At 50.6% G+C, this 25,913-nt stretch overlaps 10 protein-coding genes across 10 annotated transcripts; 3 read left to right on the top strand and 7 right to left on the bottom strand.

The window, feature by feature from the left end:
- Positions 1 to 177: 177 nt before the first annotated feature.
- On the bottom strand, positions 178 to 4,290 carry PV06_02218 (uncharacterized protein). Its single transcript, XM_016402870.1, has one exon. The coding sequence runs from the start codon at positions 4,120 to 4,122 to the stop codon at positions 628 to 630; it is 3,495 nt and encodes a 1,164-aa protein (XP_016266767.1). The 5' UTR covers positions 4,123 to 4,290; the 3' UTR covers positions 178 to 627.
- A 3,236-nt stretch (positions 4,291 to 7,526) lies between these two features.
- Positions 7,527 to 9,813, bottom strand: PV06_02217 (uncharacterized protein). The gene is made up of 2 exons (XM_016402869.1): positions 9,623 to 9,813; positions 7,527 to 9,577 (listed from the first exon to the last, which is right to left on the bottom strand). The coding sequence occupies exons 1-2, from the start codon at positions 9,712 to 9,714 to the stop codon at positions 7,795 to 7,797; spliced, it is 1,875 nt and encodes a 624-aa protein (XP_016266766.1). The 5' UTR covers positions 9,715 to 9,813; the 3' UTR covers positions 7,527 to 7,794.
- Positions 9,814 to 9,998: 185 nt separating this feature from the next.
- On the top strand, positions 9,999 to 11,290 carry PV06_02216 (uncharacterized protein). Its single transcript, XM_016402868.1, has 3 exons — positions 9,999 to 10,283; positions 10,337 to 10,996; positions 11,049 to 11,290. Exons 2-3 carry the CDS (start codon positions 10,813 to 10,815, stop codon positions 11,195 to 11,197), a joined length of 333 nt encoding a protein of 110 aa, XP_016266765.1. The 5' UTR covers positions 9,999 to 10,283; positions 10,337 to 10,812; the 3' UTR covers positions 11,198 to 11,290.
- A 385-nt stretch (positions 11,291 to 11,675) lies between these two features.
- Positions 11,676 to 13,026, top strand: PV06_02215 (uncharacterized protein). The gene is made up of 2 exons (XM_016402867.1): positions 11,676 to 12,088; positions 12,316 to 13,026. Exons 1-2 carry the CDS (start codon positions 12,055 to 12,057, stop codon positions 12,849 to 12,851), a joined length of 570 nt encoding a protein of 189 aa, XP_016266764.1. The 5' UTR covers positions 11,676 to 12,054; the 3' UTR covers positions 12,852 to 13,026.
- PV06_02214 (uncharacterized protein) lies at positions 12,660 to 14,291 on the bottom strand. Its single transcript, XM_016402866.1, has one exon. The coding sequence runs from the start codon at positions 14,048 to 14,050 to the stop codon at positions 13,028 to 13,030; it is 1,023 nt and encodes a 340-aa protein (XP_016266763.1). The 5' UTR covers positions 14,051 to 14,291; the 3' UTR covers positions 12,660 to 13,027.
- Positions 14,292 to 14,504: 213 nt separating this feature from the next.
- Positions 14,505 to 18,254, top strand: PV06_02212 (uncharacterized protein). Its single transcript, XM_016402864.1, has 2 exons — positions 14,505 to 15,041; positions 15,110 to 18,254. Exons 1-2 carry the CDS (start codon positions 14,898 to 14,900, stop codon positions 16,250 to 16,252), a joined length of 1,287 nt encoding a protein of 428 aa, XP_016266761.1. The 5' UTR covers positions 14,505 to 14,897; the 3' UTR covers positions 16,253 to 18,254.
- On the bottom strand, positions 16,331 to 17,416 carry PV06_02213 (uncharacterized protein; the record flags this gene model as incomplete). The annotated part of the gene is made up of 1 exon (XM_016402865.1): positions 16,331 to 17,416. The coding sequence occupies one exon, from the start codon at positions 17,414 to 17,416 to the stop codon at positions 16,331 to 16,333; it is 1,086 nt and encodes a 361-aa protein (XP_016266762.1).
- Positions 18,226 to 21,558, bottom strand: PV06_02211 (uncharacterized protein; the record flags this gene model as incomplete). Its single annotated transcript, XM_016402863.1, has 1 exon — positions 18,226 to 21,558. One exon carries the CDS (start codon positions 21,556 to 21,558, stop codon positions 18,226 to 18,228), a length of 3,333 nt encoding a protein of 1,110 aa, XP_016266760.1.
- A 183-nt stretch (positions 21,559 to 21,741) lies between these two features.
- Positions 21,742 to 23,485, bottom strand: PV06_02210 (uncharacterized protein). The gene is made up of 3 exons (XM_016402862.1): positions 22,861 to 23,485; positions 22,054 to 22,802; positions 21,742 to 21,994 (listed from the first exon to the last, which is right to left on the bottom strand). Exons 1-3 carry the CDS (start codon positions 23,329 to 23,331, stop codon positions 21,886 to 21,888), a joined length of 1,329 nt encoding a protein of 442 aa, XP_016266759.1. The 5' UTR covers positions 23,332 to 23,485; the 3' UTR covers positions 21,742 to 21,885.
- A 207-nt stretch (positions 23,486 to 23,692) lies between these two features.
- PV06_02209 (uncharacterized protein) lies at positions 23,693 to 25,644 on the bottom strand. The gene is made up of 5 exons (XM_016402861.1): positions 24,884 to 25,644; positions 24,548 to 24,647; positions 24,222 to 24,465; positions 24,089 to 24,156; positions 23,693 to 24,041 (listed from the first exon to the last, which is right to left on the bottom strand). The coding sequence occupies exons 1-5, from the start codon at positions 25,336 to 25,338 to the stop codon at positions 23,940 to 23,942; spliced, it is 969 nt and encodes a 322-aa protein (XP_016266758.1). The 5' UTR covers positions 25,339 to 25,644; the 3' UTR covers positions 23,693 to 23,939.
- Positions 25,645 to 25,913: the final 269 nt, after the last annotated feature.

The raw sequence follows: 25,913 nt of genomic DNA, 5'->3' as shown, positions 1-25,913 counted from the left end.
GTCCCAAAGCAGGGTAGAGTAGGTAGTCTTGTGCGTAGGTTGTGCAACGGATGATGGAACAGCGATCCTGTCGACCAATGTAAGGCACTGTCCGCGGACGCATGGGATGGGAAGGGGTCTGTTCATCGCAGGCAAGCCTTGTCATGCCCAACGAAGTACGGGGGCAAGTGGTCTGGTGAGCCACTCCTACACTGTATACCACGTACGGGTCACACGGTACATGAATGCAATGAGTGAAACAGTCTCGATCGAGGAAAGGGGGCGCCTGCTGGTCCTATAAAAACAAACAAACAAAAAAGTCCGGTCCTGTACGTGATGCTTGGGGGAGATCCATGAAAACAAGGGCAAAACACCATGTCCGTCTCGAACCAGGTGTTCTCCATCCGACATGCCATGTCGACCCGTATAGTAAAACGCCTCCTTGGATGTAAAACTGGCCGTCATTTGCACTTGATCGTCATGCGCAAAGTAAAGTAGCGTTTCTGAAGCCCCCCATTTTTCAATCTGTCCAGACACCAAAAAAAGGACCGCCCAATCAGTCCTGCCCTGTTGTTCCCAGCGCCAATCCTCCACAATATAAAAAAACAAAACATGCCATTCATGTGGGGGTGGAGAACGTCATATTCCTCATATAAACTCATCATTCATCATGCTCAGGTCTGGTCCCTCACCAGCGCCAGCTGCATTGGCAAATGCAGTGGCACTCTCTGTCGCTGCTGATACCAGCGACGGAACGGCGTCATCCACAAATCCATCGCTCAAACCCAACATCATAGCGATCGCCCTCCAGATAGCCACGACCACCCGTCCAACGATAGGCAAAAAGGAATTCATGCGAGTCCACCGATATATCATTGTCGGTAGGACGAACGGAAATTCAGGTTCCGGCACGGCAGGCCAGACATAGTGCTCCGCGTACACTGGATGAGCATAGATCTCGGCCATTACACACTCCGTGATATACCAGCTCCATAGGACGATCGTCATCCAGCCCAGCCACGTTGGGCGCGGGATGACCTGTCCCTTGTCTTTGCGCCGGGGATAAAATAACAAAGGTATCGGGATAGTGAATGTCGAATATGTCATCGGAAGAAACGAATGTGTGTTGACCATCTTTCGATGTCGATGGTCGTGCTGTTGATGTTGAACGTCGCCATGATGTCCGCACACGACGCATGGCTGACTTGGGTCTTGCATGATGAGGGCTTGTGATTGTGCTAGTGTCTGCTTGTCCGGCGGAGGTGGTGACGGTGACGTCGAAACCCGTTGCTCAAGACGAGAGATGCCTTTCCTGGCTTCATGTAAATTCGACATGAGTCGTTCCATGCGCGAGGTTAAGTGTCCTATGAATGCCATTTCCGCAGCGGTAGAATCAGTATCGTTGTCGTGCAAAAGACTTATTTGTCGTTGCTTGACAGCCTCATCCTCAGCATTAGTCTTGATAAGACTGGTCAAGTCAGCAGTGATGTCAGCTGCATCAGTTAGGAGATCCTCAAAGGACTGAATCGTGGCATCTCCTAAGTTGAGTGTGTCATCTCGTGTATCGGTGATGTCTTGTGAGACGAGACGCTTCTGTTTAGCTTCATTGAGGACGTTGGTAAGTGCGCTCTGAGGAAGAACTAGAGGTCTTTCAGACGAAGGGTGTGGTTCGGCAATGTTCCCGCTATCCGGTGTCATCTCAGGTTTGATGGGGATCGGCTGTTCTTGGTCGATAGGAGGTTGCTCTGAGGCAGCATCAACGCCGTTTGTCAGCTCTTCAGTGGCTTCTTCGATAGTTTCGGGCATTGAAGGGGCGGGAAACAGCCCGCCGTTTGGCAACGGAGTTTCAATCCAGGCTCCAGCATTCACATGAGGTGTCTGCAAGTGCTTAGGATGTTTCAGGATTGATTTTTGCGTCCGCACCGTGTCCGGCAGTATGGTGTCAGTCCATGCACCTACGATTTTCGGGGTGGCCATGACCTTAGGAGCGTTGGATTGGGATTCCGGAATCTTGTCTACGAAAGACGACTCCGTGGTGGTATCCTCTTCGTCTCCATAAGCAGCAAGGATATCGTCTTGGGTCGTGTTTTCTGGTTCTTCGCCCACGGTTTTCTGAGATGGAGGACTAGCTCTTGGAGTCGTGCTGACAGCTCTGGCAAGCCTTTGAAGGTGATCGAGTGATCTCTGTGACTCGGGTGTAGGTCGTTGTGACCGGCTTGAATGCTCGCTGTTATTACTTGAGGACCTATACACTACGACAGGTGTATCTGGTATTCGTTCTCCCTCTCCAAGATTTTGGCTGTCTTGCTGCCTGTCGTCAGCTGCTCGATCTGGCTGAGATTGTCTTCGTTCTTCAGGGCTGAACGATCGAGATGATTTCCGAACTATGCTGGGGTTCTTAGCGCTCATCTCATTTAATCTGTTGGTCGTTATGTAGCCTTGGGCCAACCTTTGGAGCTCTGTCTTTGTCTTGGTCTGAGACTCATCTGGTTTGGTTTGATTGCGGATGGGCGGGCTGTCTGAGACTTGAAACGAGATTCCAGTAAAATCGTTGTCACCCCAAACTCGGAATCTTTCGACCGAGCGCTGTTTCTGCATCGTCGATTGCAATCTGTCTCGTGGAGGTGTGCCTTGAGGCGTCGAGCTTTCATCGGGAGACGTTAAGCTCTTCTCCACGGACGGTAGAGGAACATCTGCTGCAGCCGCTGCCCAGTCAACTTGCGAGCTGTCGGGTTCAGCATTCAACTTTCTGCTCTCTCCTTCCTGTCGTTTGGCATTTTCGTGACGCCATTTGGAAAGGAATTGTTGAGCAGTTCTGGTTTTATCTAGGGCTGCTGATCTAGGCCTATCCTCGGCATGCAGCGACACATCAGGTATTGGCTCTGATGCCGTGGTGGTGATAGTGTCATTGCGATCTTTCGCTTGCTCTCCGGATCCATTGGCATGGCTTAATTCGACAGGCGGCCGTGAGTGGCCATTCGCACGAGAAAAGGCGAGGTTCGGGCCTTCATCAGTGTTCCAAGGGTTTCCTTCCTGTTGTGAAGGCTCCTTTTTGCGTACAGCTCTGCGGAATGCTATCGCCTTTTCTTTGTCGCGTAATTCGTCGGGAGTGTCGCTCCCATCGTCGGCTTCCTCCCGCCTTACGGCTCTGTTTGAAGCTTTACTGAATGCTTGGGCTCTTTTCTGAGGCGAAGCAACTGAGGTGTCAGAATAAGCCTTTCCTACTCCATTTGCCTTGAAGGGCGGAGCATTCTCAAAACTGATTGGGCCCCGTGCTGCTATCCTTGCAAGATCAAACTGTCGGGGGCCGCCCGCGGAATCGTTCAACTCTTGCTTCGGACCTTGTCCAAAATTGATTGGAACTTTGCTGTGCCGCATTCGATTCAGCCTTTCTCTGTCCTTCGCGGAATTTAGTAGATGCGGCGTCAATTTCGCGGCAAGCGCGCGATCTGATAGCTCATTCTGTACAAAATCCAACGTGGGTGGTGCAGAGAAGCTTCCGGTCTGATCCTCAGCCATATGCTGTTTGGTGTGGTCCAAAGTCTGCTTCACAGGTGTTGACACATCGGATACAACTTGCTGAATGTCGCCAGTGTCATCAGGTGGACCAGACATTAGAGATGATCCCAGAGTATTATCCCCATCGTCCTCGACACCTTCGTCACTGTCGACATCTCTCTCTGTAGCAGCAAGATCCTCCTCATCCGCGATCCTTTGGTACACATCCGTCAAGCCGTGAGGAGGGCTAGAGAATTCGGCCGGGCTCGTCAAGGGAGGACCATCCCGGGATTGCGGAGGAGTGCTTTGACCATTCGTTCGATGCGGGCTTTGACTTTGCCTCCTCGCCACGAGCAAAGGTGGTTGCGGGATTCTGCTCAGCCTGGCACTCGTATACTCGGCAAGTGATGTGCGCTGTGCTCTGTTGCCCGAATCTTTGGCCGTTTGAAGTGCTCTCCCGAGGCCTGCTGCGCGTCTCGCGCGGACGGGCTTGACCTTCTGCGGACTCGGGCTGGGTATGCGCGACTCGTTGCCGATCATGCTATCGGTGAAGAAATCTTCACTCGGTGGGTGCGTGCCCAGCGAGACGGCTGTACCATGGCGTCGGGTGCTCGAGAGTGGATTGTTTTCTTTATTTCGAGACATTGCGGCGCGTGGAGTCGCATGGGATAATGGCGGCGCTGTTGCATGCTATCGCTTGAAACATCGGGGAAATAGGTGTCGCAGCATCGTATATAGTAATCGTCAAGAATGCCTCGCGCTTGGAACGATGAAAAGCACGTCTTGAACAGAGCGCATAACAAACCACCCAAAGTGGAACAGTTCGAATGCAAGTAACAGTATCAACGATGAGATCAGTCACTATTCAAGCCTGCGCCATGCCGCTTTTACCAGGCCTCAACCACGGCCAGAGCCTTCGTTAAAGCAGCTTCAGACGCTTTCAAACGCCAGAATGAATGAAGACGTCTACAAACATGTCTACAATAACACTCCGCTCTCGCGGAGTGCAATACTTCCGACAGAAATCATACCAGAGGCAATGACTTCCCGCTTCTATGCCTAGGCGACCTACCAAACCTGCTAATGTATGACGACCATAAGAGCCGATGCTGCAACACCGAGTCTCAAGGTCTAAGGAGCTAACGAACATTTGCTCTCCGTGTCCGTGACTATCTCCGATATTTGCGTGATGCTGTCTATATATGCTGTCTATAATGTCGAGCAGTGTACTGAATAGCGATGAGTCAAGGTAGGCACAGCATCTGTCTTTCACAATGACTACCATACTTGGTAAAGAAGTTGGTCCCATCGGCTACGGCCTTCTGAACCTCACCCATCCTGCTAGAGGCATCCCGGAAGAACAGAGCATCGCGTCAATGAAGCAAGCCCTGGACAGCGGTGCCAACTTTTGGGAGTAAGCATCAACAGAACCCAGCTCGTTTTGAAGTGGTCGTTAAGCTGGTGTCATAGTGGCGGCGAACATTACGGCACTCCAGACAGGAACTCCTTGCACTTGCTTCGCAACTACTTTGCACGATTTCCCAACGACGCCAGCAAGATCGTCCTCAGCATCAAGGGCTGCTTGAAGCCCGACTTCACACCAGACGGGACGCCAGAAGGTGTACGACGCAGTGTCGAAACTTGTCTTAGGGTCCTTGATGGCAAGAAGAAGATCGACCTGTTTGAATGTTCGCGGGTCGATCGCAACGTCCCAATCGAGACCACAGTGCAGGCTCTGTCCGACTTGGTGAAGGAGGGAAAGATTGGCGGAATTTCATTGAGTGAGGTCAGCGCCAAAACAATCCGGCGAGCCGCCAAAATACACAAAATCTGCGCAGTAGAAGTCGAGGTCTCGTTGTTTTCAGACCATGTCCTGTCCGAGGGCATCGCCGAGGCGTGTGCCGAGTACGACATCCCCATCATCGCCTACTCGCCCGTTGGTCGAGGATTTCTCGCGGGCCAGTGGAAGAGCGTCAAAGACATCCCCCAAGGTGACACACGCCTTATGTTTCCAAGGTTCAGTCCAGAAGTGAGTACTCCCCACCCGATGAAAAAATATCTCTATTTTGCGCAAAAACCTTTTATGACCAGGACTAACCCAGTCCGTGTGCGCACGTAGAACTTCGACAACAACTTGAAGCTTGTCCAAGCTGTGCAACAGATTGCTGATAAGAAAGGCATCACAACCGCCCAACTCGCCATCAATTGGGTCCGCCAGCTTTCTCAAAGAAAAGGGTACCCAGTCTTCATCCCCATCCCAGGTGTATCGACAGAAGGCAGAGTTGTGGAAAATAGTGAAGTCATAGACTTGACTGCAGAAGAACTCTCGGATATCGACAGTATACTGGCATCCTTTGAGACAGCCGGTGCCCGCTATCCGGAAAGGTTCATGGACCAGCTGAACGGTTGAATCCTCATATGTATTATCATCTTCCTTCCACCTTGACCTTCTTGAGAGAGCAAAGACTTCAACCAGCTTGGAGATATCTCCATCGTTCCCTGGCCTCACTCTCCCTCCTCTCTTTTTCTTCTTGGGTGACCATCTCCAAACCCGCGGCGATCCTCTCATCCCTTGACTCCAGCGCCCTTTTGACCTTCCATGCCATCGCAGACGTGAAGGCGTACAAGACGCCACTGAGAAACTGCAGCGCCACCATGGCATCCCACACTTTTGCGTTCCCACCGGTGCCGGAAGGGCATTCGTACCGCTGCACCGACCCACGTCCATGATTGCCCACGCACGCACCCAGGAAGAATATACTGCTGATGAGCATGATCAAGGCCATCGAGACCGAGAACCACAACGCCAACCTCGGGGGGTTGACTCGAGCCAGGACGTGCAAATGCAGCGACGGAATGGCGTTGAAGAACGACAATCCCGGGGCAATGAGCGGCTGTATGACTTGCGCACTAAGAAGTTTCGAATAGGTTATCACGTTAGCAAAATGATTTAATTCAACGGCAACCGATCTCGCATCCTTCTATTTTGTCCCCTCGACCGTTGACTGTGCATAGTATGTCCAGAACACATTACCTTGACTTGATGAAATGGGAATAAAAAACGGCACATCGACCTTTGGGACAGACAGACAAAAGGGGAGTTCTCATCTCAAGAGAGAAAAAAAGAGACCTACAAACTCAAGTCCGTCTTCAGCGACGCAATCCATATCGCACCCAGAGCGATCTCGACCATGCTCAGGATCCCAATGACGAGGACCACCCACGGCGCATAACCCGTCCATTTCGCCGTCCGCGCCCAGCGCAAATCACCCTGGAACGAAGCGTCCTTTAGACCTTCGATGCCGAGCATATCGTTTTCGTTGTCGTCGTCGTCGTCTTCGTCGACCGTCTGGAATAGCCGTTATTGGCAATTCGATCCAGCCCGTACTCGATAACAAAGGGCCGTGACAACCGAGAAAGGAAAAAGGGTCTTGGATCTTTGAGTTCAAGTTTTGATTCAAGTGCTCGACGTCAATGACCTCATGGATCTCCAAAAGGAAGGGGTTTTTGTACTTCTCAACTCGCTCAGGGAAGGTGCCCTCAATAGGATGAGCAATAGAGTGGAAGCCAAGATTGAAAATGGACGGGGATATACAGCCCCGGAAAACTCGAAACTATGTTTGCAGAGGGATACGAGGAAAAGATGATGGGAGATCCCAATTATACGAACACTTCTACTTTCGACTCACCAAAACCCCTCTTATGGCCCCCCGTCACCAAGGTGTAGTGGTAGTATGTACCCAAAAGGGTCTTCATGCAGATCGGTGCTCATACGAGTGCTTCCGTAACAAAAAGCCACCCCAGACTCGTGATGTGTAGGGGGTTGTGGGGTCCATCGGACCTGGAGACGGCAGGAGAAAAAGGGTATAACAAGCGACGGGTCTTGAGATCGTCGCGTATCGTAAGATGGGGATTTGCTGCAGGTGGAAAATGCGGCAACAAAATAATGCTTGGGTGAGCTTGCATACGCTTCGAATTTTATGGTTAATGATGCCGACAGCCGATGCCGCAGGGTTCACACACACCATTACGACATTGAGAAAGGTGTTCCAGGATACTCGGTCCTCGTACTCGTACATATTGGGGGCCAAGATACAATACACCCAACTAAGCCACACTTTATTCAAAATCATACAGATTGTCTCATTTCATCATCGCTGAATGTGACCAGCAGCGTCTGTGTCCTATAATCCAACACATACCAGGCTGAAGGGGCCTGGTCGATTAATCTTTCATATACTCATAAGTCATGATGTTCTGCACAATGTCGACTGTCGGGTGACCTGACGTAGGGGCTTTGTTGCTGTCCATAGCTCTTTAACCCCAGACCTCTGCGATCTTTGCGCTAAGTGCCTTTGCGACTTTTTTCTTCGGAATAGCATTGGCGAGTCGAGAACTGATCATATTCTCCTTTTCCGGGATGGTCTTCATCGTATCGAACGCCTCTGCTAAAGCCCTGGGTGTAGGCCAGATCTTCTGTATCTCGACCGCTTTCTCGCCAGTCACACCTCTTGTGCACATCAGCATTTTGAGGTACACATCTCGCAGTGTCATACTGTCCGATTTATCACACATGGCACCGAAAAGAGAGAATGTCATTCCGTAAGTCTTTTGTGGTGACAAGCTCCTCAGTCGCTCCAATATGGTCGATGCGGCTTCTGCCTCGAAGGTGTCTGTCGGAATAACATGGATATCTTTCCTTTCGTACAAACCCTTGAGGGTCTTCGTCATGCGAGCAAGGTATGAAATTGTGTCGTCCAGTTTCGCAGTCTGCTTTACAAACACATCGTCGACCACTTGCATACTTGCAATAGCACTCTCCACTGCGTCACCATATTTTTCACTCTTCTCTGAGGACAGCGAGTATGCTTCGACCAGGTACACCACGTTTTTTATGCCTGACTTGTGAAGACGGAATTTCTGCTCACGGAAACGCCCGTCTTTGATACTGCCGATCAGGTCGTCGAGACGTTTGCGCTCAAGAATGTGCTCTAATACAATCCATGACTCACCAGGTTTGTCTCTATCCTCCATGCTCAACTGTCTCAGGGTTTCAGCATGGGAAGGATCGACTACTGCCACCCACAGAACATCTCCCAACGGCAATGCAGTGAGGATAGGGTTAACGTCTTGCTTTTTCAACTCGGAAGAGATGTAGTCACGATCAGTCCTCGATCGAATCTCTCTCATATCAAGCACCATTCTCACCTCGAAACTGCCTGCTGGCAGAACGACCGTGTCATTCAAATTGGTGCCCTTGCTGAGTGGTCGAATATCATCATTCAGAGGCCTGAAACCCGAAGTAACCAGCTCTGAGAAGCCTGCACCCGCCTCTGGTGCGGGACTGGAGAGCAAGTCTATGACATTGGAATCGCGTGTCGATGCGTTACGCAGAGGTTTTGCCGTGTCAATACGTTGCCTCGATGGTGATTGTCTGGCAGTGATTGGAAGCCCGACATTTTGCGAAGTCTTGAGTGAAGAAGATCTTGATGGGGACGTTGGACGAGAAGCTGTCTTCTTCGTGTCTGTCGATTTGGATACTGGTATTGTGCACCCTTCCACGGTGGCATTCATCCGTAGTGCCACTTCCCAACCTTCATCAGACAGGTAATACTTTTTAATTGGATGCCCTTTGGTGCAGACCAACTCTTTGCTCTCGAGAAGTTTTATTGATTGCCACGCTGTATAGAACTTGCTCGGATCGGGAGGGACGTCAAATGAAGCATCGCAATGTGGCTGCGCCAGTCTCTTGAGCTCCTCTTTGGAGATTGCTTGGTTGCTTTCTTGGTCTAAGGTAGATAATGCCATGATAAGAGCATATCCGCCCGATCTCAACTTAGGTACATATGGTTGAGCCTTTCTTTTTCGCTTCGGAGATTCTTGTTCTTCCTGCGCAGATTCTTCTCCTTGAGCCTCAGATGGCCGTTTTCTCTGTTTGCCTTTGACAGGCATCGGCATTCCATTTTCCTCGCAATGCGCTTTAAGCTTATCGGCAAGGCGATCGCATAGTTTGGGACCTAGACCATTGAGTTGTTGAGCCTCGGAAGGATGATGAAAGCGCATAGGACAGGCAATCATGGACTGGTAGGCTTTTTTGTAGCTGCGGCTGTCAGCAACATCACGGAAGCCTAAGTGTTGGGCTTACACAGTATATCCCTTGCTATTCTGCTCTTTCGCCTTGTCCATCCACTCCTTGAGCCATTTGGCTAGGAGTGGGTTGGCGCAAGAGTCTGCCATCGTTGGGCGCTGCGAGGACAGTCGAAAGAGAAGGAGAGCCAAAGCCCTCCAGCAGTCACATCTTTGCTTCAAAAGGGTATCATCAGGCAATAATTGTTGTTCTCATGCAAGGAGACTGCCCATCGCACTTCATCTATTTTGTGACCGTGCGTGCACCTCGCGAAAAAAGAAGGAACGCGAAGGCGAACGCGAAGTCACGGGAACAGAACACCAACTGCTTCCTTCCTATTACACCAGTGCCAAAGTATTTATCCTCCTCCCACTCTCACTACACGCTACACAAACTAAGGGTACTCATACGAGTCTACCGCGCTTCACCTCGAGCCTTGTGAGATGCGGTTGATTACTCTCTCTGACATTTCTTGTCGGCGTACGAGTAGTTTGCCACGGTAACTTGGGTCGCAAACTGAGTCTCAGCCAAATGGGCTTCAACGCGTCCACAAAGCACCGGGTCACTCTTCCGTGGATCGTGTTCCTGATCATCCTACTAATCTCGATTTCACGGATATCTACAGTGCTTGCATGACTACATTGCGGATGCGAGATCTTCAATCCACAGTGGAGGAGGAGTATGCCTCTATATTGGTGAGTCAATCGAGTGATGCAAGTACTGACGTCTTAGATTTCAAGTCGACAGGTCCTTAGCACAGTGCAGCCTTGCGCTTCCCTACGTCTTCCTGGTGCCCATCCCGGTAAATTCCTGTGTTGTCACCAGAGATCGATCCACTGCAAACCATTTGACCGTCCTTGTCCCTTGAATGGAGTCTTTCTGTCCCCCCCAGAGCCCGACTGATAATGCGCGCTTATCGTTTCGTCACCACCCCGTATGAAGGGGCCAGCGATGATTTCAAGAGAAGACAAGCATGCTGGTATGCTGTATCTGACGGATTCGTGCTTTCATGACGACACCTCTTGCACTGCGAGGTGTTGTACCGCTATCATGCCATGCTCGAGGAAGCATGACCAGGGTGCGACATAAGCTATATAAACATGCCAGCCCTCGGTTTCTAAGAACAGTGCTTTTGTCTCTCCTTCCATTCGGATCACTATTACAAAACATCCTCTAGGTAACGGCTCATTCAATTATAAGCAATCACCATGTCCGCCCCACAAGACGACTATACGCCCGGCGCTGACAGCATCGAAGGTGCCAGCGGTGCAGACACTACCCAAAATGATTACAAGTCACGAACTGGACAAAGCCACATCCCGGTTCAGAATGATGAAGCTCCTGTCGAAGATCCAATCGACCCCAACAATGCCGATTCGGACGAGCAATTAGGTTAGTTGTTTCCAAGCACTCGTCGGAACTGTGGGCTAACGTTTAACTGTAGCCCGTGACGATACCGATGCCATCGACCAAGGTAACATCGTCGACGAACGTACTCGTGGTGCTACCAAGAACTATCGTGAGCCAGGAGACGAGGAGGGTCTTCCAGGTCCCGAGGACGGAAGCAGCCGTGTTGCCGGTGGTCCCAACTGATCAATGTACCCATGGTGTCGTTTCACCACGACGACGTTGTGTTGATAGCGGCGGATTTCATGTAGAAGAATGATCAGGTACCATTGTGGGCTCCACATGGTGAATCTCATGGCTGCTAAAAGGCCCGTCCTTCCAGAAGCATTGACTTGTACTTCCCGTTGCACAACTCTCCATGACATCGAAATGTCATACTCCGTAGAGTATAGCAACATGTGAAAGTTGACGTGCCTAAATATCTTGCTGGATTACGGATATAACATGCAACACGAACTTGAAGTTGTAAGCATTTGTTGTGAGTGCAAGTCATTTGGGGGCTGGATGTGGTATTGCTATACGGTAGGGGATACGGGAATAGCGTAATGCAACATAACAACCATCTGCTGCCTCCTCTACGTCATCATCGGCTAGGAAATTGAAAATGTCCTTTCGCACCAAATCTACTCCGTAATATGCTTGATTTTATTTTAGGCTTTTGCCTCATCTCTCCTTTCTCCTCCTGGTAGCTAGCTTCGAGGTGGATTTTACGGGGAGGGGGGAGGGAGGCTGGGGCGGCAACCTCACAGCAACCATTGCCCTGGCATGGGTGCAAAAACACTGGGTGTACGCATCACAGGCGCTGGCGCGGGCGCGCGAGACATGCTTCCCTCGAGCTTCCCTGTTTTTTTTTCCCTCTCTATTTGTTCTTCTTTTTTTTTCTTCTTGAATTCCCCCTTTCTTCTCTCCTATCAAGTAAATACTTTGAGTACTCTTGTCATTATTCTGATCCCATTGCTGTTGCGAAGGCCATAATTCGAGTTTCTTCGTCCCGACTTGCGACTGAGACAAGCCAATCGACTCGCTGACGTCACTCGGAAGTTATGCCTTCTGATGAACCCGAGAAAGGAGACAAAGGTACGTGTGATTCCCTACGCGTTTTTCGACCGTACACAGACGAGAATTGCCTTCGTCCACACAGCAGAGATGCCTTGCTGTAAATGCTTGATGCTGAGTGTGTCGGCGTTGAATGTAATGTGAAGTGTCCGGTAGAGCGCATCGTGAACGGGTTTCCAGCCCTCTTGGATTGATGACCAAATGCATGACAAGAACCCCCAATTCGCTGACACAACACTCTGTCGTAGTCTCATGGAACTGGGGTGGAGGCGCACCAGGAGGCACAGTAGCCGAGAAGAAACACGAAGGAGAGGTCTCCATCACGTCCAAGCGTGGCAACAAGATCAAGAAGAATGCGGAACCAAACAACCCGGCTGTCAAGGTCGAGCGATCGGGAAATAACGTGGTCAAGAAGGCGTCCGAACTGAATGTCGAATCCAAGGCGAACGGGTCAGGCGGTGGTGCCGGCGGCGGCGGCGGCGGCAAAGACGAGGACAAGGACAAAAAGGCCGGAGACAAGAGGAAACACGACGAGGCCGAAAAGAACGGCGACAACAAGAACAAAAACAAGGACGGCGGTCTTGATGAGAACGCCGAGGGCAAGACTGTCCGGCCCGGCGGCAAGACAGATAATGCCGCAAAGAAACAGAAGAAGGATGACGGTGACAAGACAAAGGCTGGACGGCCCAAGAAAGGGGAGGGTGCGGCTTCAAAGTCCAAAAAGGACCCTACACCTCGGTCCACCGAGGGTGTTGGGTCGCGGACAAGGAGCCAGAAGAAGTAATGGGACATGGGTTTCTGGTCGATACCTGTAGGATCTTGTCTCGTTTTCCTGTATTAGTTACCCGTGATATGCTCTGTTTCCTCCACATTCGTGTATGGGCGAGGATGGACTCTCCATCGTTTCGATAGCAAGCATCTCCCAAGGAGACCTTGTACATGATCGTCCTCCCGTGAACCTCACGTGTACTTTCGCTTTTTGACTCGTCTGTCCGCCGTCCAAACCTTGGCCTCCATCGCGTCGGGGTCCCTATTCCACCAAAACCATCCAGTCTGCACAGCATCCACGAGGCTCTCAAAACCAAACTCACCGTGGTCATAGTACACTACGGCCTGATCTTCGATGCGCTCCAACTGTACCACGAAGTCAGGTCTGACAGGAGTGTGCGGCCACGTAGCAAGGCCCAAGACCCCGTCCAAACCAGCCAAACAGGTCTCGCGTGCGAATTCGTCCTGAAATGTGGAGGTGGTAAGAGTATCCGGCGTCTCGGTCCTGTTGTCAATCGACTCGTGTTGTTCTTGGTAGACCTCGAATTCCACAGGCACGTAGATGCCTGGCTGGCCCATGAGATCAGTAGCGAGCATCCTTTTGCGGATTTTGAGATCAATCGAAGGGTCATCGTCCTTTTTGTGGAGTATTTGGTACGGTGTGGCGGCGTCGGCGCACTTGACAAGTGTTTCAGTTGGTGAAAGGTCGTACGCACGGTAGAGCAACGTGACACCCCAGGTCTGATGGCATCTGGTCTGCTGGAGGAGTGGTTTGGCGATTGTTTGGACGAATTCGTGGCCTGCAAGGGCAATGAATATTTCATGGGCACTGTACTTGGGGTTCAGAGCAACGTTTCTTGTTTTCCCACTGGGACAGAATGGCGTACTTACGTTTTGAGGTCTTTCAAGGCCATGTACTTTTCGTGAGAGTATGTTGCTGCCGCCATTGTGCACGTGGATGTGGCTCTTGTAGGCAGGCGAGTCGGACGACAATAAGCGTGAGATGGCGATGGGGAAGTCCCCTCTTTGTGAAGAAGACAAACGAATAAACGAACGGACAGTGTCAACACTGAGAAGGAACAATGCGCAGATTCTCATGATGTGCTCCGTAAAGGGGGATCCATTGCACGAGCACAATGGCTCAGGGACTGGGTTTGCTCTTGTGAGAAACCATTGAGAGCCTCTCTGATTACTTCGGACAGAACAATCGAACATGTACTTGCCTTGGATGGGAAACTTGCAGGTAGATAACGTGTACTTACCACTACTAAAAGCACTCTCACCGGTTCAAGGGCTCAAACATACTGTATGGGCGCCATGCAAACCACTCACGGATAAGGACAGAGGTGTCAATGTCACCGTCATACATTGTGGTTCAGAAAATGATTCCTTGTGGCTATACAAGGAAAAACGTGATGATTAAAGATGGTGATTCTCGAGACAATCACCAAACTCGAGGTGAGAAAAAAAAAGTATTTGGCTGTTTGTTTAGAAGTGCCTGATTTGTACAAGTATCGGGTGGCTGTGAAGGATTCAGGAACAATTCGGAGGAAGTGAGCCGAAATAGCTCAGAGTTCTAGGCAAGAAGAGGCCTAGAAGATTCCCCTTGGCGGCCCCCTATAACAAGCCCCCGTTGCCACCATTGGGCACTTGGATGATGCCTAGCGAGGTTGTGACATTGGTGATTGGGGGGCCAAGACCAGTGCCCAACTCGAACGTTTTACCTTACCTGATGTATTGAATGTGCACTGTTCAATGGGTCTCGCTAGCCTCCGCTGTTTCAAAACATCACATGTTTTCACATGTAACAATAGTAACACTACAAAAAAGATAAGAGTTGCTCGGAATCGTCACGGAACTACGGAGTACAGGCATAAATGAAAGACTGGTTTTCTCTTTTGAATAATTGACACCGAAAAATGGACTGAGAACAAACGCTTCTTTGATCTGAAACCATGTCTACAGGGTCTTTCACCTCAACACCACCACATGTGCACATCAAGTCAAGTCGACCGATCACCATTCAATTCTTTTTCTCTCAACATCTACAATCAAAGCACCAATGATCCATGTCATCACCACCAACAGAAGCGTCGAAGCCGAAGCGTCTAATTCCAATTCCAACGATGACATGTTCGATCCCAAAGAGAATCGTAACGTGCCAACGTCCGAACAAGGCCTTGCACGCCTCAAACATCTAACATGGGTCCGTCTTCCATCCTCTCCCTCAACGCGTATTTCCTTGGGCTTCACTTACTCACCCTCCATATACAGGCATGGTTCACATTCCCCATGGCGACAGGCGGTCTCGCCCTTCTCGTCGCCCCGGATAATCAACCTCACTCGTTCACCGGTCTCCTCACCATCGGCAAGATCCTCTTCATCTTCGACCTGGTCATCTTCACCCTGATCGCCGGGTCAATCACGTACCGCTTCATCCACTGGCCCGGCACTTTAAAAGCCAGTCTGGCCCATCCCACAGAGTCTCTCTTCTTCGGCACATCCTTCCTCAGCCTGGCGAGCATCATCACCTGCCTGGCGCACTACGCCATCCCTTCCTGCGGACCGTGGCTCGTCACCACCTACCGCGTCCTCTTCTGGACGTACTTTGCCACCACCTACGTGATCGCCGTGTGCGCCTACCTCGTCCTCTTCACCAACCCTCGCCTGCGCATCCAAGACATGACCCCGGCCTGGGATCTGCCCATGTTCCCCTTCATGCTGTGCGGCACCATCGCCAGCGCCGGCATCCCCACCCAACCGGCCAAGTACGCCATGCCGATGCTCTTTGGAGGGCTGACGGCCCAAGGTCTCGGGATGCTCGTGTCCATGGGCATGTACGCCAGCTACGTGCGCCGCATGATCATGTACGGGTTGCCTTCTCCCGCGAGCCGCCCCGCCATGTTCATCGCCGTCGGCCCCCCCAGTTTCACGGCCCTCGCCATCATCGAGCTGGCCAGGCACTACCCGGCCGCCGCCGGCTACGACTATTTCGGCCCGGACGCCGTCACCGCGCAGATCGTGCAGGTGCTGTCCCTCATGGTCGCCGTGTTCGTGTGGAGCCTTTCGTTCTGGTTCTTCTGCCTCGGCGTCATCAGTTGCGTCGCCGCCAGGGGCAAGTTCAGGTTCCATCTCAACTGGTGGGCCTTTGTCTTCCCCAACACCGGCTTCGCCCTGGCCACCATCAACATCGGCCGAAGCCTGAAAAGTCAAGGGGTACTGTGGGTCGGGTCGGCCATGACGATTTGTTTGGCCCTGACCTACCTATTCGTTTTGTACCACCACGTGCGCGCCGTTTGGAGAAAGGACGTCCTGTTTCTGGGCAAGGACGAGGACAATTATCATCCGGAAAGGATGGCAAAGGTGGAATCCAGGGGAGAAGATCCAGAAAAGTGCGTTTGCGTCAGTGGGGGTTGAGTCTTGACCTCGACATAATAATGAGTTATATATAGATTTACTTGAGAGGTATAGAATTCGTTTCTTCTCGGCCTGATTTCACAACATACTCTTCGCCCTTGCGACCTTGACGTTACTTCGAGGATAGTGGATGCGAACACTGACTCCGTTTTTTGTTTTCGTCACGATGGTGACCTTTTCGGCCGTCAGTCCCACCAACTCTCCAGTATCCTTGTTCTGGAACCCACTAGGTAAGTCGGTCGTGTAAAGATCGACCTCGACACCTTTTTCGTTTTGGAGATTTGTAGGATCCCACCGAACCATTTGTAGGGTTTCTTCTTCCCAAAACTCAGCCTCTTCGATCATTTTGACTGCTTGGTCCTCGTCAATTTTACGTATCGGATACAGAGGAAAACGACCCGATGAGGAGTTGTCCGGATGACTTGTTGTCTTTTGTTTCTTTTTATCTTCAACAGCCTCATTGATCCTCTTGACCCAAGCCACGACCCTAGCATTTTGATTTTGATCCAACAATTCTGGGTAAGCATTCTTCATACTACCTTTTCCTTGACCTCTGTACAACCAATCGAATACCCAACCGACATGTACATCAGCCAGGCCGGGCCTCTGTCGGTCGTCAACGGTCCCCAAAAACTGTCTACCGTCACTCAACATACCGTCCAAAATCTCGAGTGTGATTCTGGTTGACGTCTGAGCATCTGGGATTTTTCCAGCCATGCCTTCTTTCGTGGTCGTCCACCCGGTGAGCTGTTTTCGATCCTCGATGAACTCTCGACTTTGAGCGACAAAATAATCGTAGGTGACCAGCGAGCCTGTCCTCAAGAACAAAACCTCCAACGCCCAAGTTTCCAGAACTCGTTCGATCGCGGCTTCGTAAGGGTGTGCCGTCGGATCTGCCCCTAGCCGTGGAATGGTGGTACCGGCGGTACCGGTGTATCTCTCTTCCAACATTCGTATGATGCATCGCGAATCGCAATACACGTCACGACCGACGGCCAGGATCGGTATTCGACGGTACCTCACCCCCAACCGTCCGAGGACCGGACGTGGCATCACGTTGTCGACCTGACAGAGGTAAAACGGGACACCACGGATGGTGAGGTACCAGTCCAGACGTCGACCTATGACCGTCGTACTAGAGTTGAAAAGTATTATCGGTGGCATTTTGCTTGTACTGGTTGTGACCGTAGTAGATGATGCCATGAACTGGAAACTGATGGTGATGGTAGGGGTATTGTTCCGTCTTTCTCTCTCTCTTGATGAGATCAACGTTCGTATGACCACAGTCAAAGTGAAGTCTTGAAACCAGTATCACTTACAGGACTTGCCGTCCGGACACCATGGGAGGGGCGAGTGGTCTGTATACACACACGACTCCTTGGATTTAGCAAAACGTCAATCAACATACTGTAACCCAAGCCCAGACTTACCCCTCAAGTCAAGAAAATCAGAAGATTAGCGAGTCAAAGAGTCAGGCCTCCCCAAGCCAACGCATGCTAATAGTTCCTACCTGGGTACTCGCACTCGTGTAGTGTACAATTCGACGCACAGTTTGGGGTCAAAAGTGGTACCAAGTACGGACTAGGTAAGCCGTTGGTGGTCGTGGCGTCTATCCTCCGCCACCAAAATATACAAGTCCCTTGGAGATGAGATGGAGATGTAGTACTGTAGATGGTTCTGGCCCTCCGTACCGTACAGAGCAATTCCATCCCTTCAAGCTCCTTTAAAGACATTAGGTAGGTACTCCGTACGTATCAACAATGGTTGATCTCCCAATCCTGGATTCTCCGACTTCGCCTTGTTAAAAAATGGCCACAAATACTCGAGCTCGTACGAAAACCAAGCAACAACTCCGTACGCAGTACACCTCTTTGCAATCAAGCCCTTGTCGTATGACATATTCATCGCTAGATATATATAAACATACACATACACATAGTATAATACAACAAGTCATCGTTGGAGGGCCAAAATCATGTTCCTTCAACCTTGGACGTTGATGGTCCTCGTACATTTCCTGACTTCATTGATCCATACCTAACCGAAGGTGATCTGGGGACCAGTAGCCCTCTCCTGAAATAGTCAGAAACATTCAGTGCTCCATGCCTGTCCATAAAGCGCTGTCGCTTCTTGTTGAGGCCTGGGTACGGCGAAAGTAACCAGGAATGGAAGGCCACAGGAATATTCAATTCTGTTTCAATGTCATCTGATGACAAACCCCAACTTTTCGCCAACGCCGTGGCCCATGCAAGGAGGTCGTCAAGCTCGGTGCGTGTTTCGCTGGAAAGTTCATGCTCGGCCTCCTTTTCTGCTAGCGCTGCGTTCACTAAGATCTGCAGAGTATGCAAATCAGGTACAACGACCGGATTGGTTTGGAATCCACTCGCCGATGTGGCGTCGTTCCCAGAAGACACAAATGGAACCTCGCTCCTGTCGTTCTCAATTCCTAAGCCTGTTGGCAATGACAATTCTGCATTTTGCTGGCCCGCTTGAGGATCGCTAAAGCCAGAGTCAACCTCAATAGTCTCGTCACGTGGGACCTCGTCGGACGTCGACAGAGGTAGTCCAGACCAGTCGTCGGCCGGGGAGTTGGTGGATAGAGTCGATGATAGTTCAGCTGGCTCTGCGCTATCTTCGAACTCGGAAGGTTGAACATGATCCTTCGTATTGTCATTGCTGGGCGACACCCAACCATTAGGTGTGCAAAATATCTCCCATATCCGTCGACCTTCCAAAGCGCCTTTTACTTCGACAATCGCAGAAAATATGACATTGAAAGTTGCCCTGGTCAATTGTGGAAGATTGCCGACAGGATACTTGTCCAGATAAGGCGCGACGAGATCTCCGAGGCTGCTGTCTGGAATAGCTTGTAGCACATGGAGGAGTGATTTGACTTGTTGCCTGAAGAACTTTCTTTGGAGCACAGTAAAGTCAGATGCCGGACCATTGAAACGACCAGACAATATATCAACCAATAACTCCTCAGCCTGCAAAAGGTCCTGAGTAGCACCGTCTCTTTGTTGAATCGTCGACTCAACCTCGAGCTGCAAGATTGAGGCTGCGAGATTGGCAACGATACTCGGGCTGTAACCGCCTGTTTCTGAGGATTTGAGTTGTCTTAGAAGGAATGAGACGTCGTCCCACGCACAAAAATGGATTTGCGCATTGACCAGAGCTCTGAGTAGGTTGACGGTCGGTTTCCTGTCCGACCTCGCGGACTGCTCGATTACAGACCTCAACAAGAACAAATCGTCCTTCGCGATTGCGTGTCGGCTCAAGCCACTTGCAATGGATGGACGTCCACGTACTTCCACAGGTATTAGCGGGCCATCGACGTCTGAAGAGTGTAGAAGCCAGTCACTCAAGCCAAATAATTTGGCGCTGGTCACCAGGTTGATGATCAATAACAGCTTGTATTCGGGAATTTGGCCATGAGAATCGATATACTCTGTATGGCGCTTGGCTGGTCTGGATGTAAAGAAGCCATCTTGGGAACGCCCAACACCAGACATGAACTCGCCGATTGCTTCGAGTTTGCTTGTATCCACAAGCTGTTGAATGCGAGTAAGAACATCAACAGCTTTTGTCGCACGGTGAGATTCAATGTAGGCCTGTAAAACCTGGTGCCAAAAGCCTGCTTGGAACAATGTATGCTGTAGTATGTAATCATACGATAGGCTGGGCTTCTGGAATGGCCGATCTTTCATGGTCCGGAGCGAATGCAAATGTGAAACCGTCAGCGCCCAGTTTTCCAGTCCATGTGGACCGGTCCTCAAGCCAAAGTTCTCCGTCTGAAGGAGGCGTACAGCTAGGTAGTCAAAATAAGCTGGTGCCAAACAATGTGGTTCAAGGAAGGAGAGGACATCGCTGATCTTTTTCTCAATGCCAGTAGTCGAGCGGAAACTAAAAGAATCGACACTGTTGATCAGGCAGTCGGTCAGTGCCAGGACCACCTCAGCACTGATTGTCCTAGGTTGCATTTGAACAAAAGGGTCCTCCCGGCTGTAAGCTTCAAAGCCACCAACCGTTCCACCTGGCCGTCGCCTGACCCGATCCCAGTCGATTGAAGGGGTCGATTTTTCCGTGTTTTGCCCACTTGTTGTCCAGTGTACTGCAGACCAGGGGTACTCGGTGTCTCTATGAAGAGACCGTATGATACGAGCTCCTGCAGATGGATACCCTCCTTCAACACAACACCAGAGAATGAACTCGATCCAGACTTCTGGACCAAGTTCCCGGAGCTTGAGGCGAAAGCGGCCGCCCGGTAGTGCCTCATCGTAGGTCAGATCTTGTCGGGAAGAATCCCCAGCAGCCGCTCGAGCGAGTTCATCCTCTTGCTGCGCCTGCCAAACTGCATCCGACAGAGTAGAGAGAATTCTTGAATTCAACAGACTCAATATTGGCGACTGCTGTATATTCGTTGGTGCCTTTGGCATAGCATAGGTGTACACGGCCGAAGGGATCAAGTCAACATGATGGATTTTGGCGAGGATCAGGAGCACCGTGTGCATGATTCGTTTGGCATCTTCCGGGGATTGTCGAATTGAAGCAATGATAAGTTCGGCCAAGGATTGCCAGAGGAGAGGCATGACTCTTTCATAGCCCGTCTCGCCAACGTTGCTGTCCCAGTTCAGGTGAGCATTCGACATAGACTGCCTTTTCACATGACTGGCCGCATCGAGCTCTATTGGCTGCTTGACGAGTTTTGAGAATGAGAACTGCGGCCAGGCGATATTAGAAGGCAACGTCTGCTCCACAGAAGAGCCCGGTAGTGACTCCGCTGGCTTCAACAAGATTTCTACCAGACACACAACGGCCTTGTGTCGACCTTGACCAAGAACCATAAATGCGAGAAGATCAACTCCTGTGAAAGACTTTGCATCTTGTAGGATCTTGAGCACATCATCAAAGTCCTTTCGTTCGTCGAAGTCGGTTCGAGCGTCGCCCCGGAAAGAGAGGCCCACGTCTTTGGAAAGAAAGCTCTCCAACAAGGAGATCCAGTATTCAGGCTTCTTCTTCTGGGCTTTTGTCACTCTCGTGTATCCTCTTGAAAACCCCCATGCCCATCTCTGTGTCTGAGCAGACTGCACTCCGAGGTCCCTTGATGTCGCAGGTAAGGCATGCGGCTTTGGCAGCCGCACCGGGGATAACGGCCGAGTACGGAAGGTCGAGACATGAGATGGAGATGGTGTATTTGACGGCAGGTATATGTCAGAGTGCGAGACCGGCTTCGGAGGGTATTCTGATCTACGAGCGAAGCAGTGCAGATGTCTTCTGAACCGGCTCTGCTCAAACCATCTGCGCATGACCTGGGGTTCTTGAACGAGAATGCATTTGGGCTGCCTGTTTACACGACAAGAGTCTGGCAGAGAATGCACACTTTAAAAGAGCAGTACAAAGTTCGCCATAAATATAGACCTCAAAGTCCAATATAACCGCCGCAAGCAGTGTCGATGATGTCTACACTTTTTTTTTCGGACTCGACGCGCGACAAAGAATAGAAGAGCGTTTCCTGGTTCTGTGGTGGGCCGGGGTAATATACGGTGAAGCATTTGATTATGAGGGATTACTTTTTCCTGCCCGTCTATCGCTCCAAGATCTGCCACTTCCGGACCTGTGCCTAATGTTACATCTTACTTTGTAGTATCAAAAACGGTTTGCGAAGAGACTTCTTCCACAGGATGTGTATCCAAGCTCTCGTAGAGCTGCAGATAGCTGCCGATCAAGAAAGCCCAAGATCCCCTGCACCGTGCCGTTAGTCAGATATGCACTCGCTTCACTGGAGTAGCAAATGTACTTACCAGAATGTTGATAGTGAAGCTTGGTACTGTGCTCCAGAATTGCCGTAGGCCATTCCAAGTGCTCCGCAAAGAGTAAAGCCGATGGCTCCAATAAAATTCCAAAATCCGATGTGCCAGCCGAGAATATGAAATGCTGGCTTCCACCACTTCTGTTGCGTCTCGAGCATGTATAGTGAACTGCTCACAATGAACCCACTGCCGCCAATGACCTGTGGAATCCAGTATGCGCCATTCAAGACGCGTTGAGGCTCCAGATGGTTGTTGATCCCCGGTAACGCAGTGAAACCCGATATTCCAAAGATTGTTGCACCGAACAGTTGAGCTGCTCCTGCAAGGAAGCCCAACTCGTGAATATAGTGTGTACGGAGGTCGTGCCATGATGGGAACCATCGCCAACTTGGGCCGTCCTTGGACTTTTGTGCAGCTAATTGTGCCTCCTCGGCGAGAGTGCGAGATGGCTTTCCGATGAAATTGCGACGATTCTGATGATGATGTCGACAATGATGGCGGCTCGCGCGAAAGCGGTACATGGGTTTTCCAGAAGCACCTTGGTTGTCCTCGAGAAGTCGTTCGACTGCCCAACCGAAACAGCCTGAGTTGTTTGAATTGACGGCTTCGATGATTAGGAGAATGGATCCTGTCTCGAAGAAGATAATGGCCCCGATGAATGCAGTCACACCTCCACCTATGTAGCTCTCATTGTGAAATTCGGTAGATGGCGCCACGAGGGGCAGCCAGGCAAAAAAGCCCTGTAGTAAGCTAATTAGTACACATATCACAGGTGGGAGGATTTCCTCTACTGCGTACATTGATAACCCAAACCACACTCCCCAAGGTGAATATGAGCGCCACAAGCCACGAGATATCCCACACGGGGAAATACGTAAAGGTCAATTTGATGTTTTTAAAGACTTCTTTATAATGAGTCGTTCGTCGAGGAGTTAAATACCGCGTCTCCTCCCCGGGTCGTGGCTTCTGAACAAGGAGGGCGTGTCGACCCTTGCGATTGTCGCGCGCCCGCCAGAGGAAGCGGACATTCTCTGCTGGAACATCCTCGTCCTTTTGATGCTGGTCATGACGCTCCTTTCCAATGTCTTCGCTTCCTTCACTGTCGCCGGGTTCTGTGGAAGCGGCCGCGTCTGACGGAACAGCACCGTCTAGTTGAAAGCGAGCTCGTGTCGGGTTGAGGAATCCCAGAGGGGCGGTAGCATGCTCTAGTTGATATTTTTCATGCTCAAAAGGTTCGTGCAAGCGAAAGTGATGACTAGTTTTCGACATGTTTGGCTGACGTAGAATTGTTATTGAGATGCCTTACGATGTCGTCGTCTGCAATACATCCTCTAGGGGAGATACGGCAAGATAGATGGAGTCAGAGTGATTCAGATTCGACTTTTACTGTAACGAAAGAAAACGTGGTGTCAGGGATGATGGTACGAATACAAACAGGAATTGGTTGGTTGGTTGGTGGTGACGAAACAAAAACAAGCACAGGGATCATCATTCGCCATATTTTTAGCGGGCCAAACACGGGGGCGTCGTAAGCGAGCCGAGATGCTTATAATTTGAGCCTAATCAGCTTGTCATGCCCTCCTTTTAGGGACAACACACCTCATGTTGCGATTACGGAGCTTTCCTTGGTGCTGACTTGATGCATCCCAGTCATTTTCTTGTCTCAGGCATCACTCAGTCTGATTCAGTCAACTTCTACAATGACGACCAAACTACCTCAATAAATAATCCCAACTACCATGATCAAGCATAATAGGCTCGAAGATCATACGTTCATGACTGCCAAATGGTCGAATTGACCTATCGTCCTATCGTCCTCAGAGACTTTATCTTCACGATCCTGCCGTCCTCTTTGCCCTTGCATGTTGAGTTATCAATCAGATCCTAAAGGGACTGTTCAGATTGAACTGGAACCCACAGCTCAACTGTGGTATCTGTGAGTAGTTTTCCTGCAACAACGCCCTCGCATTTTGCAGAATCTGTGGCCACTTCAGTTCATGTCTTTCAAATAATCGCGACAACATACCTGAATGTAAGAGATATTCCAATAATAATCAGTCTTCATCGTCTCCAAGAACGCCCAGGACATGGCGCCTGATCACACGTTAATGTATTGATCCAACGTGGTCTCGAACCACTTCATGTTGTTGCAAACTTACCAACGTGTCGCCCATTGATAAATGCATCAGCGCTGGTCTGCTCGTCTTTACACCCCGAGAACATGAACACACTCTTCCCCTCCCGTGCCCAGTCGTCGTAATCGTTGTTTTCTTGTAGGCCTTCTTGATAGTCTCCATCGTATTCATGCTTCAGTGATCGAAAGAAACTCGTGGCTCCCGCCAGCAAATGCCTCGCTTCTCCCTCTGAGTCGTATGAGAAGTCACCTCGAATCAGGTGGCTTGCCTGAGTTGACTGTCAGTTCTATATTGCTTCGTGCCTTTCACCGGTTCCCAGGGCAAAATCCAGGGGCTAGGACAATACCTACCTCCCCGATCAACTCAGCTCCTTGTTTTAAGTTGTCCATCAAGTTGACGTTGCCATCGTCATCCGTCCTATACACGAATGGCAGCTCGACTGCTGAACCACTATTATCGATTCGTTAGCGTATCCTGCCAATGCCTTGGTCTCGATGCCGTGTCTAGGCATCTTGTGAAAGTGATGCTCCAAACAATGTTTTCGGACTGGATTCCTTGTGACAGTACGGAGTACCGTGAGTCCGCATGTCGTGCCGTTCTCTCTCGAGTCTTTTCTTGACCCCCTTCCTCGCAGCAGGCGCATATCGGCCGAGCATGATGCAAAAAGTAACCCAGTTAGAACTTACCTGTGACAACAATCAAACACAATACTCAAAACACAGCCGTTCGCCAACCCACTCACCAACTCCCGGTGCAACACCCCACTCGGAATCTGTCCATTCCTTTCAAAGTCCACCGGGACAATCGTATCATCGAAGCCACTCGAGCTCCTCCTATCCCCATTATCAGGCACCTGCCCTCCATGTCCACTGTAGTGTAAAAAGCACAAACATCCAGGCTCACTCACGAGCCACCGCATCGCCGCCATGATGTTGTGGCCTGTCGGAAAGTACGGGCCCCTCGGATCACTATTGTCCGTGAGGACGACCATGTCTCTCGGATGAGTGCTGTAGTTGCGTGACAGCAGGAACTCCTGTACGTTGCGCACGTCGTCGATACAGCCTTCCAGTTGGTGTCCTGAGCCAAAGTAGTTAATACCGATGAGGAGCGCCTTGCGACGCGGTTGATTCATCATCGCCATCTCAGTCGGCCTTCGGAGGAATCATCCAGGTTCACGGTAACAAGGGGTGATCAAGAGCCGATGGGAGGTGTGTGTACTGTCGATGTACTTATAACACTTCAGGGAGGGATGGGGCAAACAGGAGGACCATCGGAAGCAACAGTGAAGGAGGCAAGCTATCACTAGTAGAGCTGTGAGTGAAAGCGGTCAATATGCTAGAACGTGCGGTGTTGTCGCCAACGAGTGGGATTTCTTCAGCTTAGGGGCTCTAGGTGCCGGTTGACGGCAGAAGTGGTTATGTCAAAGGGGGATGAACAACAGTAAAAATAGCGTCTACGCGCTCGAACAGCTGAAAGTCTTGCTGAGAGCAATTTCAATTTTGCCCTTTGGAAAAGGAAGAAGGTTGCCCCGGACTCGGGCAGACGCGCGGCCACATCGACGTAAACAAGAGCCTCACTATCTATGTCCCTTATGTGCAGCTGTAAACGCATTTGCATGAGATCAAGGTCATGTGGGAAAAACTTTTCAGCAAGTGTTAAATGCAAAATCGCATCCAACGCCATTTCAACATCAATACGAGTTGCTATCATCTCGTA

Source organism: Exophiala oligosperma (genome assembly GCF_000835515.1).
Source record: "Exophiala oligosperma strain CBS 72588 unplaced genomic scaffold supercont1.2, whole genome shotgun sequence".
Classification (NCBI taxonomy): Eukaryota; Fungi; Ascomycota; class Eurotiomycetes; order Chaetothyriales; family Herpotrichiellaceae; genus Exophiala; species Exophiala oligosperma.
The sequence above is the reverse complement of the archived record's forward strand: the minus strand, read 5'-3'. Positions and strand labels throughout refer to the sequence as shown.